Source organism: Dasypus novemcinctus, chromosome 3 (genome assembly GCF_030445035.2).
Source record: "Dasypus novemcinctus isolate mDasNov1 chromosome 3, mDasNov1.1.hap2, whole genome shotgun sequence".
Classification (NCBI taxonomy): domain Eukaryota; kingdom Metazoa; phylum Chordata; class Mammalia; order Cingulata; family Dasypodidae; genus Dasypus; species Dasypus novemcinctus.
The window spans coordinates 42,341,576-42,356,911 of NC_080675.1; the positions used below are offsets into that span (position 1 = coordinate 42,341,576).

Genomic DNA, 15,336 nt, shown 5'->3' on the forward strand with positions numbered 1-15,336 from the left:
ATGGGAGGTCCGCGGTTCAAACCCCGGGCCTCCTTGACCCGTGTGGAGCTGGCCATGCGCAGTGCTGATGCGCACAAGGAGTGCCGTGCCACGCAAGGGTGTCCCCCGCGTGGGGGGAGCCCCACGCGCAAGGAGTGCGCCCGTGAGGAAAGCCGCCCAGCGTGAAAAGAAAGAGCAGCCTGCCCAGGAATGGCGCCACCCACACTTCCCGTGCCGCTGACGACAACAGAAGCGGACAAAGAAACAAGACGCAGCAAATAGACACCAAGAACAGACAACCAGGGGAGGGGGGGGAATTAAAATAAATAAATAAATCTTTAAAAAAAAAAAAAGAAAGAAAAACATTGAAAAGGAATTGTCCCTGTGTGATGGTGTCTAGTACAAATCTGAAAATGCTACAGAAGAACTTTAAGGAGAAGAGGTGGGGTGAGGGGTAGATTAGAATCACATGTTACAGTCAGACTCAACTCCAGACTTATCACAGTAGGTCAAAAAGTCCTGCATGAATTGGCCGCTACCTACCTCTCTGTCTTTCTCTCATTCTCCTCTCCCTGCCACGCTCCCTGCCACGCTAAGTCACACTGGCCAGCCGAGGGTCCCTTAACTTGTCCTTCCCTCCCTCTTGGCTTTTCTGCTTGCTGAGCCACCACTACCATTCATTGCCTTCAGTGGTCTAATCACGAAGTATTTGCTGGATTCATTTATTACTCATCTCTCCTCTAACCGTAAGCTCTTATAAGGGCAGAATTCATGTCTCTCTTGACCTCTCATGTTTCATTAGCAGCTGCCATGGTGCCTGGCAGAGAGGTGCTCAGCAGATATTGGTTGATGGAATGGCGAGCTCAGCCTGGTCCGCGGCGCACCTTCACCACCCTAAGGCAGTGCAGGGCACTCGTCTTGTCACAACTGCTCAGAGGGAATCTTGGCTCTCTTCTCCCACCACACCATTTCATTTGCCTTTTCTGTTGCCATCATATGACTTCTCAGTCACCCAGCCCTAGTTGCATCGCTCCTGAAGCCCCTCTTGAAGCTAAAGTGTGTGTCTCCCATCACCATAGGCACATGAATACACTTCAGCTGCAGATGGAAGTGACCAGGTTCTTACACCGCTGTGAAAGTGCCGGGACCTCTCAAATCACTACCTTGCCTCTGCCAACCCTGTTTGGAAATAACCACATGAAAATGGATGTTGCCTGCAAGGTATGTTCAGTGCTTCAGACCTCTGACAGACTGTTGTTCAGAACACTTGTCACAATTGTTGGCTGCCTCTCCACTAGATGGTGAGCCACAGAAGGCTGGGAATCAAGTCCATTTTGATCATTCTTATACTCTAGTACCAGGTATTTAGTAAGCTCTCAGCAAATATTTGTTGAACAATTGAATAAATGAGGACCTCTGAGCATCATTCTTTACCGTGGGGCTAATCCAATAATTATTGCTTCTTTAGTCACCAGTTTCCTTCTCCTTCACAGGTCATGCTAGGTGGGAAAAATGTAGAAGATGGTTTTGGAATGGCATTCCGAGTCCTGCAGGTATGACTTGGGTTACTTGGGGTCATGCCGAGAGTGATCAGCATCTGACCACAGTTCAGCAGGAGATTATTCTTCAGAAAATTTTGATCCCAAGGAAAGCAGATTTGCATGTACATCAAGGATAAAATCTAGAATGCGACTATTATAAAACTGGGTCAAATTTAGGACTTAGGCTACAGCCAAAAGCCAGGTAGCCAAGGACAAATTCATCAAAAGCTGTCAGTTGAATATCTTAAACTGGTCCCAGACAGTTCCCCACAGCTGTTTTCCTGCAGAGCCTCTGCTCACCTTCCCAGGGGAGTGTGGCAGGAGGGGGCAGCTGGCAGCAAGCCCCTCCACACTCTGCCTGTAGGGAGCCAGTTCCAGGAGCACATTTCTTGTTGCTTGTGATAGAAGGACACAGGCAAGGCTGTGGCGCTGAGTCAGGGGCAGAGCTGGATGGTAAAACCGCGAGGGCAGAGCCTCTCCAGCCACCCCCACCAGTGCCTGGGTGCCAAGGAGGAGCACCCTGACTGAGGGTGTCCAAGAGCCAGTGGTTTTATAAATGTCTGGTCAGGGCTGGGCACAGCTCTCCATACACACAGGCCCCCCCCATGTGGGCAAACAGAGAGGCAGCTCTCCCCAGGCCCTTTGGCATAAGGGTTGTCCTGGCCGTCTTAGCAAAGGGGTCGTTTGATGAATGAACCTGTTCACAAACACTCAGGCACCTCTCAGCTGAACACCAGCCCCCCAGTCCCCCACCCATCTCCCAGGGCAAAGGGGACTCATTAGAATGAACTCGTCTTGAGAATTTGATTAGTCTCTATTCAGAAAATGACACAGGGAAGTGGACTTGGCCCAGTGGATAGGGCGTCTACCTACCACATGGGAGGTCCAGGGTTCAAACCCCGGGCCTCCTTGACCTGTGTGGAGCTGGCCCACGCACAGGGCTAATGCGCACAAGGAGTGCCATGCCATGCAGGAGTGTCCCCTGCGTAGGGAAGCCCCACACGCAAGGAGTGCGCCCCATAAGGAGAGCTGCCGAGCGCAAAACAAAGTGCAGCCTGCCCAAGAATGGTGCTGGACACACGGAGAGCTGACACAACAAGATGACACAACAGAAAGAAACACAGATTCCCGTGCCGTTGACAACAGAAGCGAACAAAAAGAAGAACACGCAGCAAATGGACATAGAGAACAGGCAACTGGGCGGGAGGGGAGAAATTAATAATAAATCTTTGAAAGAAAAGAAAGTGACACACCAGCAAGTGAGATATTAAGATGAGGAATTTTGTGGGTACTTCCCCAAAATCTGCTTAACTTAAAAATTTTACTTGTTTTCTCCTGTATATTTGTGTTTTCTGTGTTGATTACAATCAATATGGCTTATCCATGCTGAGCCTGGTGGGAGGTTTTTAACTGTGGCCTCCTTTCCCCCTGCTGGTGCCCCCACTGTTCTAAGCCTATCTCCCCATGCTCTGTTCCAGGACTTCCAGCTAGATGCTGCCACAACCTACTGCAGAGCTGCCCGGCAGCTGGTGGAGAGGGAAAAATACAGTGAGATCCGGCAGCTGCTCAAATGTGTCAGTGAGTCAGGCGCGGCAGCCAGAAGTGATGGGGACACCATCCTCCTCAACTGTCTAGAAGCATTCAAGAGAATTCCACCCCAGGTGTGCGCCCTCCCATGCCTCTCGGCTCTGCCTTTCTATTTCAGTGTCTTCACATCCCCCTCCTCATATGTACATTCCCAGTGATTGTCCCTGAAACTCTACAAGATGCCCTTATCTTTCTGAGCCCTCTGCAATAATGACCCCACTCAAATCATCCATTCCCTAAAAAGAAAATTCCTGATAACTGCTACCCCAGGAAGTTGTCCTCTAATTTCCCATCCTGAGAATATCTATGGACCAACTGGAGTTGAGCTTCTGTAATTCTAGAAGAGGTCAGGGGGTGACAGATAACCTTTGATGCATGCTGCCTGTGAAATTGCTCCACTGTGGTTTCTGTGGAGTGAGTAGACTATATCCATCCCTGAAGGCCAGGGATGGGCCTCATGGGAGCTATTCCTTCTCCCCTAACACCCCAGGCTTACAATAATCTGTTAGATTTCCTTTGCTGCTCTTATAGTAGGTGTTGAGTTTTTTAAAACTCAGGCAGGCATCCGCAACCTGGAGTCAGAATGGCTGAGTTGAGACTGGATTGGGTCCTGGCTCCCATGCTGGGCAACTCTTCTCCCCTCACCCCTGCTGTTTTCCCCTCCTGCACAGGAGCTGGAGGGCCTGATCCAGGCAATACACAACGATGACAACAAGGTGAGCTTACTCCCACAACAGTTCCATACAGCCTGTACCTCAGCTTCTTTGTTACCCAGAGGTGGAGCTGAGACTGGGATAGGGGTATGGAAGGGAGGGAATAGATGGGGGAACACCTGAGCATGGACTGCCTGAGCCTTTGCCTTCCCATTTCTTTATCCCCAAGACAAATGTGCCTTAGCTGCTCTTGAATCTCCTTGTTTAGGTTGGCTGGCTGAATGAGAGTCCCAAAGTAGACAGGTACTTCTTTAACCTGGAGGGAAGTGGGTACACTCTACAGTAAGAAAAAGTTCCACCCAACCCCTTGACCAAAAAATGTCCTTTGGTCCTTTCTCTTTGGTGCCTCTTCCCTGAGGCCAATGGCCTGTTGCCTGATTAGTCAGAAATCAGTGACCCTTTTCGTCACATTACCTTTGTGGTGAGTGCCAGGCATAATAAAAGTATTCCCAGCTGTGCCTGTTTGTGGCTCAATACAGGATCAGTCGTTCTGCCATCTGGAGGATGGTCCAAACGCCAGGAGAGACACAGGAAAACCAAGCCAGACTTTGAGCTTCCCTGGCCACCAGTGGTGGAATGATCTGGTAGCTGAGTCCCTCATGAAGAAAACTAAGCTTCTTACATGACCACGGATCTGCTCCCCATGGCTGCACTGCCAATACCCTGGACTGAACTTGCAGGGCATTCTTCAGTTGAGGGAGAGGGCGAGCATGTTCTAAACATTTTGGGTATTTCTATAACATCCTGACAAGATCCTGTGGAAAGGTTAGGATTTTGGCATTCTGAAATGTGGAGAATCGCTTTCCTAGAAGCAGAATGAGAAACTGATGGCCAGGACAGATACCCAGGCCTCCTGAGTCCCAGACTACAGTTCATGTTCAAGCTGTCGCTGAGCCTCACTCTCAATAGGACAAAAGCACTGTCCAGGGGAAAGACATACACTAAAATCTAGACAGTTGTTAACACTTTCAGTTTTTTCTCTCAGCAGCCATTCTAATGTACTTAGGTGATCTCAGGCCATGGGGTCCTGCTGAAAAAACAGCTTCTTTCAGCTCCTCTTCCAGACTCTCTGGTAAAATGTCTTTCTCTTGGTAGGAATTTTGCCCACCAACTTGGGATTGTATGTTTAACACACTTGCAATATATATATATATATTTAACATACATAGGTGCTAGCTGGACCTGCACAGACTAGTGAGCACTAATATCCTAAGGCAGTGAGCAGCTACCCCAAAAAGCAGGACTTGATCACTTTAGTGAGCTCAGAACTGGTTAGACGTCTTCTAGCTGTAGGAGATTATCTAATTGCGCATAGACAGGAAAGAAAGACTTTTAGTGACCCAGACACAAAGAGAGAAGAGTACCTTCCACTAGCCAGGAGGGACCTTCACAGAAAGGCAGCTGCTGGTGGAAGTGCTCTGGCAGTGGGTGAGGACCTCACTGGTCACCAGCCCAGGACACTGGCTAATCAGGCAGCAGTGCTGGTGAGATCAGAGCCAGGGAGGGAAGAGGCTTTGGGCCCCACCGTGCTATGGATGAGAGGGAGAGTGCTGTAATCCAAACCACAAAAGTCATGTCAACCTGGGATTAGGCCTTCATTAGGCCCTTTCTAATTGTGTGTATGCCTTTCCCTCCCCCAGATCTCCTGAAAGGATTTTAAATTCAGCAAGTTGAAAACAAAAAATGGAAAAGAGGAATCTTTGTGCCCATTGTAATGGGGGAAGGGTGATGATTCATTCATTCATTCATTTAAGGCTTATTTGTTGAACACCTACCACATGCCAAATCCTGCGCTAAGCAGCAGGAATACTAGAGGTAGAAAGAGCAGACATTATCCCCGCCCTCCTGAGCTGAAAGTCTAGTCACAGAGACATGGTCAATCAAATAATCCCCCAAATAATATAAGCTCACAACTCAAGGAAAGTGCCAGTGCTGGCTTTGAAGCCAGGAGCAAGCTGGTGCGCCTGGGGAAGTGAGGGAGGGTGAGCAGATGGATTGAACAGAGGCCAGAATCTGCCTGCGTGCCTGCATTTTTCTTTTTGAATTTTTTTATTTTTGATATCTTTTTATCCTATAAAATAGTACAGTACAAAAGTTTAGTGTCCAGAACATTTTGAAGAGTTGCTGTGATACACTTAAAGGCAAGCAACCTAATTATCAGTTTGGTAGGTGATACTGCATCTGCTTTCTGATGCCACTCTTTTTTGGTGATTCGTCGGTGATCCTCTCCTTTCCATCATCTCTTCCATCTGATTGCCAGGTTCGGGCCTATCTGACATGTTGCAAACTGCGTTCTGCCTACTTAATTGCTGTGAAGCAAGAACACTCACGGGCCATGGGCCTCGTCCAGCAGGTGCAGCAGGCCGCCCAGAGCAACGGGGATGCAGTCGTGCAAGATATCTGTGCCCAGTGGCTCCTGACGAGTCACACCCGGGGTGCCCACAGCTCAAGCTCTAGGAAGTAATCCTGCGGGACCAGCATCATGCAGCCTGACCACTGTGCGAGGGGAGTGCTGGCCGTGCGCCCCACCTCTTCCTCCTGCGTAGTGGGACTTCCGCAGCTCCGCCCCAGGTTGGATAAAGCTGGTCTGGCCCCTGCTCACCATCTTGGGCAAGGGCAGGGCCTTTCACGCAAGTGCCATGTTTCTGTAAAGTTCTGGGTGGGGCCTGTGTGTGCTTGTCTGGAGAGGGCCAAGCCTTTCTACCTCAGAGTGAGTGAGTCAGCGCGCACACTCCCGTGCACGCCTGTTTACGCCCGAGCATTTCCAAACAAATGAAACTCTCTTCCTTTGAGAAGAGGCACTTTAGCCTTTTGCCAGTCTGGAAACCTTCCCTGCGTTTTGGTTCTTAACCCGGGTCATCCTGTTTGTACATAGTCCCCTCCATGTGGAGATGCTTCAGCAGCTCCTCTTAACCAGAAGGGTTTTTACAGAAAAATATAAACCAAGAGGATTGTGTCTTTTTCCCTCCTTCCCCTTCCCAAAATGCAGAGATGGCTTTGGGGCCAGTGTTACCTCTTGAATAAAACTGGTTCTTCTCCAAGTGTCTCCTCTCACAAGCACAAGGAATTAACATGAGTCTTTGGGAGGTAGCCTGAGTAGAAGGGTTTTCAAGGTACTGGCATGAGAAAGCTGCAGGTGCAGATGTAAGTGAGCAGGCCTGGGAACCTGAGGCATGGCAGGAGGACACTTGTCACAGCTAGAGGATAGAAAAAGGCAAACCTCTCCAATAGGGATGCAGGCAAGTTGCCCACAGGTACAGAGCTGGCACTTTTAAACATCCCTGCTGTAAAGTCGATGGGTGAGAAAATATGGCTCCCTTTTTGAAAGTCTGAGGAGAGAAAAATGGCAGCCAGGACCTAGGAAGGAATGGCCAGACTTTCCTTATCTGAATTACCCTCCCATTTGTGCCCCTCAATTTGGTTAGGAAACCACTTCCACCTCTCCTGCTTCCCTTCACTCTCTTCAGGACGACAGGATGAAGCCATTGAGAAAACAGTATGCTTCTTTTCTGTGTCTTAACAGAGAGGCAAGGGATCACTTTTGAATTGGGCCTATGGAACAAGAGTCAGAAGGAGGGGACAGAGTAAGTCAAATATACTTGGTCAAATCCACTTGGGAAAACTCATTGAAGGGCTTCTTGTTTTCTTTTTTTTTAATAATTTATTTGACAAAATCTCTTCTGATTCATATAGGTTAAGTAAACTATCTGAAGTGCATCTTTAATGTGCATTAGCTTGAAAAAATCTTTCCTCTTCCTCCCACCCCACTGGACTGGTATCCCCGCCTCCAACTCCCTGTGCTGTTGTCTGCCAGTCGTCCAGGAAAGTTTCTGAGGGCAGGGAACAATGCTTATTCATTGCTATCTATTCAGCATCTAGAATCATGTCTAGCCCGTGGTTGACACTGTAGAATTTATAGAGTAAAGGACTAAATAATGGAAAAAAACAAATTAATTAAAATCTGCACTATCTTGTCTTCTCACCAGAGATGTGACTGTGTTTTAGAAAGGGCCTGTCATACTCAATGACTTCGATTTGCAAATGACGAGCCTAAGGAGAGCACTGCAGCTCTGAGCATCCCACCGACCAGAACTCAGCCTGTTGGTATGACAGTTGATACTAAGGCAAATAGGAACTGGATGCTCTGGTGCTTAGAAGCCCTGTGGATTTCCCTCTGAATCAAGTTTCTATAGTTAAATAAGCAACTATTATGAACATCTGTGATTAAAACTTTTGATCCTGTTAGACTATTTTGAGAGAAGTTTGACAAAAGGCTTTTCCCTCCTTGACTCCAGGAATGCATCTGTCTCCCAGGAAACATCCCCTGGCATTCTGCTTGCTCTTCTGAGTCTTCCCTTTTGCACTGAATGTAAGCACTTTACACAAATGGGCTGTAAATTTTGCAGCCCTTAATTTGGATAAGACCAGATTTTCCTGACCTTTTCTCTATCTAGTTAAACTATAAAATGGCAACCATTGACTAGATTGACAGAAGAAGAGGCTAAAGAACAGTTGTGCATCACGCTATGGTCTCCAGCAAAAAAAATTAAAAATGTTCATAATTAAGGATTAAAGGTTTTGCTATAAGCAAGCCACAATAAAATGTCTATCCTCCAAGTTTCTTGCCTTTGTGCCTTCTTTGTGCTGTCCTGCTCTTAGCCTCCCCATCCTTTTTCCTCATGGTCTGTGCAGAGTGAAGGGGTGAATGGGAAAGGTCAGATGGCCTTCGACTCTTGAACTTTCTCTAAATCAGGGGTTCTTAACAAGGGGTCTGTGAGCTTGACTTTAAATTAAGGAAAAAAAAAACATTCTTGTGGGGACATGTTGGTGCAGGTGTGATATATTTATTAGATAATTCACAGTATAGTGTGGACTTAGTAAGGGGTCCATGGTTTTCACCTGACTGGCACAGGGGTCCATGGAAAAAAAAGGTTAAGAACCACTGCTCTAAATGATTCCCATTATGACCAGTGACCCTTTGGTTAGACTATCTAAAGTTTCCTATGTTTTAAAAATTTTTAGTTCACCCTTCTCCCACCAGATTTTTTTTATCCTTCAGTTGGGGTTGGAGATGGTAATACATTCATCAGGTAATAGAAGGTAAAAAAAAAAGTCCCTTCCATCCCTGTTCCTCAACCACCCAGTCCCCTCCCAGAGGCTACCAATTGTTGCCAGTTTCTAATTATTTATGCATAAACAAGCATTAATGTCTAAAGTATTCTACCCTAAGGATATGCCACAATTATTTAGCCAGTCTATGGCTGGCCATTTTAGGTTGTTGTCATCTATTACCCCTACAAATTGTGCTGCAGTAAATCATCTTGTACAGAATTGCTGGGTAGAGGATATGAGCATTTGGTAAATCTTACCAATTGCCTCCCAAAGAAGTCATTGCAATTAACTCTCCTACTATTAGGGATATAATAAACAAATATAATCCTAAACTTCATAGCAGTACAGTTTGTAACAAAAAAAAATCAAAGGTTTATCAAAAGGGGTTAAAGTATAGATTATATTACATACATAGAATATAATATACTGTAACCATTTAAAAGAATAAAAATTCTTTTACAATTAAAAACCATTGTAAAATTCTTTTATAATTGTTGTTGCAATATTAAAAGATCACCAGGGATATTAGGCAGAAAAAAAGCCAAATGCTTTATTTTTCTCCCTTTTGTGTAAATTCAAACGCAGCCACAGTTTTGGATTTTCTGGAGAGACTCACACGAAAGTGTTCACCATGGTTGCCTTTTGGGAGAAAGATCAGGAGAGTATGGGAGGGAGAGATTCGCTTTGCATTTTGTGCTTGATTTACTTGAGATTTCTGTACCATTTGCATTTTCTGGCCTTGATCATGTACATATTACAATATATGCACTAAAAAGGATATATTGCTAGTTTGTTTTGTGTGTTTACTTCTGTATTCTTCAACATTCTGAAAAAGAAATAAGTGATTGTTGCAAAGAGGAGTTATACACAGTATAGCATAGTGGTTGAGAGTTAAAGCTTGACTGTCTGTACTCAATTGCTGCCCTGCCACTTACTGGCTATGTGACCTTGGACATATTGCTTCATGTCTCTGTGCCTCTATTTCTTCATCTGAAAAGTGAGAATAATAATACATTTTGTAGGGTTAAGTGAGTTAATACATGTAAAGTGCTTAGAGTAATGTCTGGCACTTGGTAAGTCCCAAAGTATGTTAGCTATTAGCATCTTCCTCCTCATCACTATTATTTATATGTATGTGTGTGTGTGTATAAATTCTATCAGTGTTAGTACCCCAAGGCCCATGGCACTTCTACGTGGGAGCTTTTTTTCCCAGCTCCCCACTTCCTCTCACCTCCTTGCTCCTCCCACTAGATGTGAATTCTTACTCCTTTTCCCATATGCATTTGGCTTTTCATGTCTTAAAACCTTCCCTTTTCCAAGAACTTACAGACATTTTCTTCTAATAATTTTATAATTATTTTGCTTTTGGCTTTCTAATCCATCTAATGTTAGTTTTAATGAATGGTATGAGGTAGGGAATCTGTATTTTCATTTGGTTCACTATTTGTCAAACACCATTTTTTGCTATTCCATCTTTTCCTGCTGATTTGAAGTGCCATCTCTTCAGCTGTTACATTCTTACATGATTCTTTCCCCTTTATTCTTAAATCATTCTTAAATCACAACTAAATATTTCACAGTAAATTTGAGACTCAAGCCAGATCTAACTTTTTTTAAATACTAAAAACCATCAGGTGTGAAGTTTTGGGGTTTTCATCAGCCAAGTTTCCTGCCACTTGAAGGAAATTATTCTGAATGGGAGAGAATGAAGTCTGCATTCAGGGATATGCAAGTACAGGAGGAAGAGGATCCTGGTCTTGCTTGAGCCCCCAGTTCTAGTTATTGCTGAGATACATCCCTGTCCTTTCCTTGAGTTCATGAGTGAAATACTCCATTTTAAGGCCTAAGTTTGCTCAAGGTGGGTGTCTACTAATAGCTTGTAATTTGAAAGAGGCCTAATACACAAGGTAGCTCCAGGATTTGGAGGCATGGTGGTGGTGTACACAGATTTCAGTTGGACAAGTGTTGGGTGTCAACCAAGATAATCTGGAAGCTAGTCATCACTTAAGTAATCTGTGCTCTGGAACTTGTTTGGTTTTGACTTGCATATCGTTTCTTCCATTTCCTATTCCTTTAGTTTCCCACATATATTTTATTTTAAGAAATTCAGGCCAGTCTCATATAAGCCAAAGGGAAAGAGGATTTTCTACCTCTAGGCTAAGCTAGCTAAGACCATAAGAGAAACCAGAAATAGGGCAATAGGACTGGACAGTTAGAGAAGCACGTAGGAGAGGAGAAGTCAGGGACAACTGTGATTCCCTGATTCCTTTTCATCCAGGATCTTGTCTCCTATATCAAAGGGGCATTGTGCCAGGCAGGAAACCATAGCCATAGCGCAAATACAGCGGAAGAAAATGGCATGCATGGTTGCAGGAGAATCAAGGAAGCAGAGACAAGAAAGCAGAAGGCTGACTCAATCCTGAGAGTTCCCATTGTTTTAGTTTGGTAAAGGCTGCCCATGCAATATACCAGAAATGATTTGGCTTTTATAATAGGAATTTATTACAGTAAAAGCTTACTGTTCTGAGGCTGTGAAAATGTCCAAACCAAAGCCCCATCAGCAAGTCTCTAGGAACCTGACAAGAGGCCAGGACAGGTATGGGTTTCTTGCCTAGGCTGAATGGGCTAAACAATGCTTTTGGGGTTGGGCAGGAAGCAAGATGTAAGCTTGCCCATGAGATGCAAGCTGTAGCCTGCGCCTAAGGCGGTTCAAAGGAGTAGTGCTGGTGGAGGCTGTGCCGTGTGGGAGCATCTGAATGCCATGAGAAATGTTGGGGTCTGGAATCTCAGCAAAGGGAGCAACCTTGATTTAATATTCCAAAAATGCCAACAACACGTAGCATCAATACCCACACCCATTTTGGGGGGGAGAGTTGGGGGGCGGGGGGTAGGGCATTCTTTGCTCCTCATGTCTCACATATTTGGTGTCACTTACTGTTAGGTATAAATACTTCCAATAATCTGGGATAGGGTAAAAATCTTTAGATTCAAAATATCTTCCCTGGCCAAATAATAGTTCACAAATCTTCTTTCTATGAGAGGCAGCATAGCATTGTGGTTAAGAGTCACCACTCCATCCCAGCACCTGTCTGAGCTTGCCAAGGCTCAACCCCACAGCAATTGACTCCAAGGTCTCTGAGAATCCTAGGGAACATACACAGAGGTTTTGTAAATGTTCAGATTTCAGATATTGGACACAAATCAAGAATAGTATGGCCTTCCTTAAGCCAAGCATACTAGCAAATAGTCTGGCAAAGGAATCAAAGGATTACAAAGACAACATAACCTAAGGATTCCACATATATCAGGGAACAATCTTTTGAACATGTTAGAATTCTTGTTCTCTCTGAAAAGACTTTCTATAGATGATTCTAATTTAATAAAAAGGGTTGTATTTGGGGAAACGGACATGGCTCCACCAACTTGGCTCCCATCCAACATAGGAAGTCCAATGTTCGATGCCCAGGGCCTTCTGATGAGGGCAAGCTGGCCCACGTGGCAAGCTGGTCCACAAGGAGTGCCAGCCCATGCAGGAATGCCACCCAGCGCGGGAAAGCTGCCCTGCACAGGAGTGCCAGCATGGAGAGTAGGCACAGCAAGATGATACAACAAGAGACAAAGGAGAGAAAATAAGAAGATGTAGCAAAACAGGAAGTTGAGGTAGTACAAGAGAGTAATAGCCTCTTTCCCACTCCGGAAGGTCCCAGGATCAGTTCCCAGGGTCACCCTGATGAGAATACAAGCAGACACACAGAAGAACACACAACCAGTGGACTCAGAGAGCAGACAACAGGGGGAATGGGGGAGAAATAAATAAATCTTTAAAAAAGAAAAAATCGTTGTATTTGTGTGAAAGTGAAGGAACCCAAGCCTTGTGTGCGGGTTTGTTCAAGAGCCCCATGCTGCCAATACCAAGTCCCAGCATTTTGCCAGGAAGTGACAGCCAGAGATGCCCCCTTTGCAGCCCAAACATGGCTTTGTTTCTTCTGCCCACCACCACCCCAAGCCTTGCCTCACCACGTCTCCTGCTGATCTCTTAGACCAGCCCACGTGCCTGTGTTGAATCTTAGCTCGCACACCCGTGGCCTACACAGCAGAGCAGCCTAGTATGCTTGCCTTTCACCTTCCAGACTCTTGGTTTTCAGGTTATCCTTGCTTCTCTAGGGTCAGCAAGGCTCTTCACCAGCCCAGTCTCCTACCCACATATTTCCTTTTACTGTTCTTCCTTCCCTTAGCCTGTCACCAGTCTCCACTGGACCCAACAGCCTAGGAGGCAGATTATAGGTCCTAGCAGTAAATCTATACTGGTTGCTTCTGCAGTATTATCCCCCCCCCTTGCCCAGTCACGTTCTAGGGTGTTTTCTTGGGGGACTTTGCAACTTCCTCCCCTGTGGGAAGAGGGAGAGCAAGGCTGTTAAGTGGTCAGGCTTGCTTGAAAATAATTGAAAAAGGTGCTGGGAAGCGGATTTGGCCCAGTGATTAGGGTATCCACCTACCACATGGGAGGTCTGTAGTTCAAACCCCGGGCCTCCTTGACCCGTGTGGAGCTGGCCCATGCACAGTGCTAATGCGCACAAGGAGTGCCGTGCCACACAGGGGTGTTCCCACGTAGGGGAGCCCCACGCACAAGAAGCGCGCCCCATAAGGAGAGCCGCCCAGCGCAAAAGAAAGTGCAGCCTGCCCAGGAATGGCGCCACACACACGGAGAGCTGATGCAACAAGACAAGACACAGATTCTGGGTGCTGCTGACACAAGCGGACACAGAAGAACACACAGCGAATGGACACAGAGAGCAGACAACTGGGGGGGTGGGGAAAGGGAGAGAAATAAATAAATCTTTTTTTTTAAAGGTGCTCAAAAATATGTGTGCTCATACATGTACGTTCGTAGCATTATTCACAAAAGTCAAAAGGAGGAAGGAACTCAGATGCCCATGAACAGATGAATGGATCAACAAAATGTGGTGTGTCAAAAGGCCTGCTACAGTAAATAGAATGAAGAGAGCTTAACAGTATAACAATTTGCAAATTGGGAAACACCAAGTAAAAGCGGGTGTTCCAAAGCAGCCAGGGCATTGGGAATTTATAGTCCTCCCCCCAAAAGCGGGACATGGCGGCTGTCAGGCGACCTCAGTTCTAGCAGCTTATTGGAACATCCAGGCAGAAGGAAACATGTTCCCGAAACTGATTGGGCAGAGTTCAGGCCTCATTCTAGTCCTAGTTCCTCTAAATCTTGTTCTCCAAACTGTCCACCTTGTGTGGCTTCTTTACCAGAGCCATTTTGTAACCCAGGGCCTGAAGGTCAATTTAGAGTTCCTTTAACAGGTGTAAATACAATGGAAACTTAATCAGCTATATAAAGGAATAAACTTCAGATTTATGAAGACATTATGGTAAGAGAAAGACGACAGATACAGATTTATGAAGACATTATGGTAAGAGAAAGAAGATAGATACAAAAGGCCACATAGTGTATGATTCCGTTTTTATGAAATATCCCAAATAAGCAAATATGTAGAGGCAAAATGAAGATTAGTGATTGCCAGGGCTGTGTTGATACTGAGGTAGTATGGAAAATGTGAGCCAAATGTACACTATGGACATAGCAATAATCAGATGGTATTATTTTATTCTGTAGCAAATGACCCACCACATTGTGGTGTGTTGATGGAGGGGTGTTGTTTGGGAATTCTGCCCATGTGCATTATTGTTTTATAAGCTTACAACTTCTATCATAAAAAATATACTTAAAAAATAATAGGATGGGTTGGGGAAAAACACACCAAATATAAGATAAGAACCATGATTAGTAGTAAGATTTTTTTTAAGATTATTTATTTCTCTCCCCTCCTCCCCCCCACCCCAGTTGTCTGTTCTCTGTGTCTCTTTGCTGCATCTTGTTTCTCTGCTTCTGTTGTTGTCAGCGGCATGGGAATCAGTGTCTCTTTTTGTTGAGTCATCTTGTCATCTTGGTGTGTCAGTTCTCTGTGTGGGTGGCACCATTCTTAGGCAGGCTGCACTTTCTTTCACACTGGGCGGCTCTCCTTACGGGGCGCACTCCTTGTGCGTGGGGCTCCCCTACGCGGGGGATACCCCTATATGGCAGGGCACTCCTTGCATGTGTCAGTACTGCGTATGGGCCAGCTCCACACAGGTCAAGGAGGCCCAGGGTTTGAACCACGGACCTCCCATGTGGTAGACGGACGCCCTAACCACTGGGCCAAGTCCGTTTCCCAGTAGTAAGATTTTGACAGTGTTCTTTCATAGTTTGTAACAAGTGTCTCATGACAATGCAAGGTGTTGGTAGAGGGTTGATGTATGGAACCCCTATATGATGTTATGCATGTTTGCTTTGTATGTCACAACTTTTACTATAGACTTAATTGTTTATATATGTTCATATA

The 15,336-nt window shown here is 45.6% G+C and overlaps 1 protein-coding gene across 3 annotated transcripts in view; it reads left to right on the forward strand.

Annotated features, from left to right (window-relative positions):
* The window catches only part of ZFYVE26 (zinc finger FYVE-type containing 26), a 70,700-nt gene extending 60,990 nt beyond the window's left edge, over nt 1–9,710 (forward strand). Inside the window, exons 38-44 of one of the 3 annotated variants that reach the window (XR_011648318.1) lie at nt 1,059–1,200; nt 1,473–1,532; nt 2,999–3,181; nt 3,779–3,823; nt 6,081–6,391; nt 7,344–7,404; nt 7,807–8,437. Coding sequence is in view for 1 of the 3 variants with exons in the window: in XM_058293227.2 (XP_058149210.1) it covers nt 1,059–1,200; nt 1,473–1,532; nt 2,999–3,181; nt 3,779–3,823; nt 6,081–6,284 (634 nt within the window). In the remaining 2 variants the exon portion in view is untranslated. Of the gene's footprint in view, nt 1–1,058; nt 1,201–1,472; nt 1,533–2,998; nt 3,182–3,778; nt 3,824–6,080 lie in introns of all 3 variants that reach the window. The other 2 variants (XR_011648317.1, XM_058293227.2) reach the window with 2 other exon arrangements.
* The last annotated feature ends 5,626 nt before the right edge of the window (nt 9,711–15,336 follow it).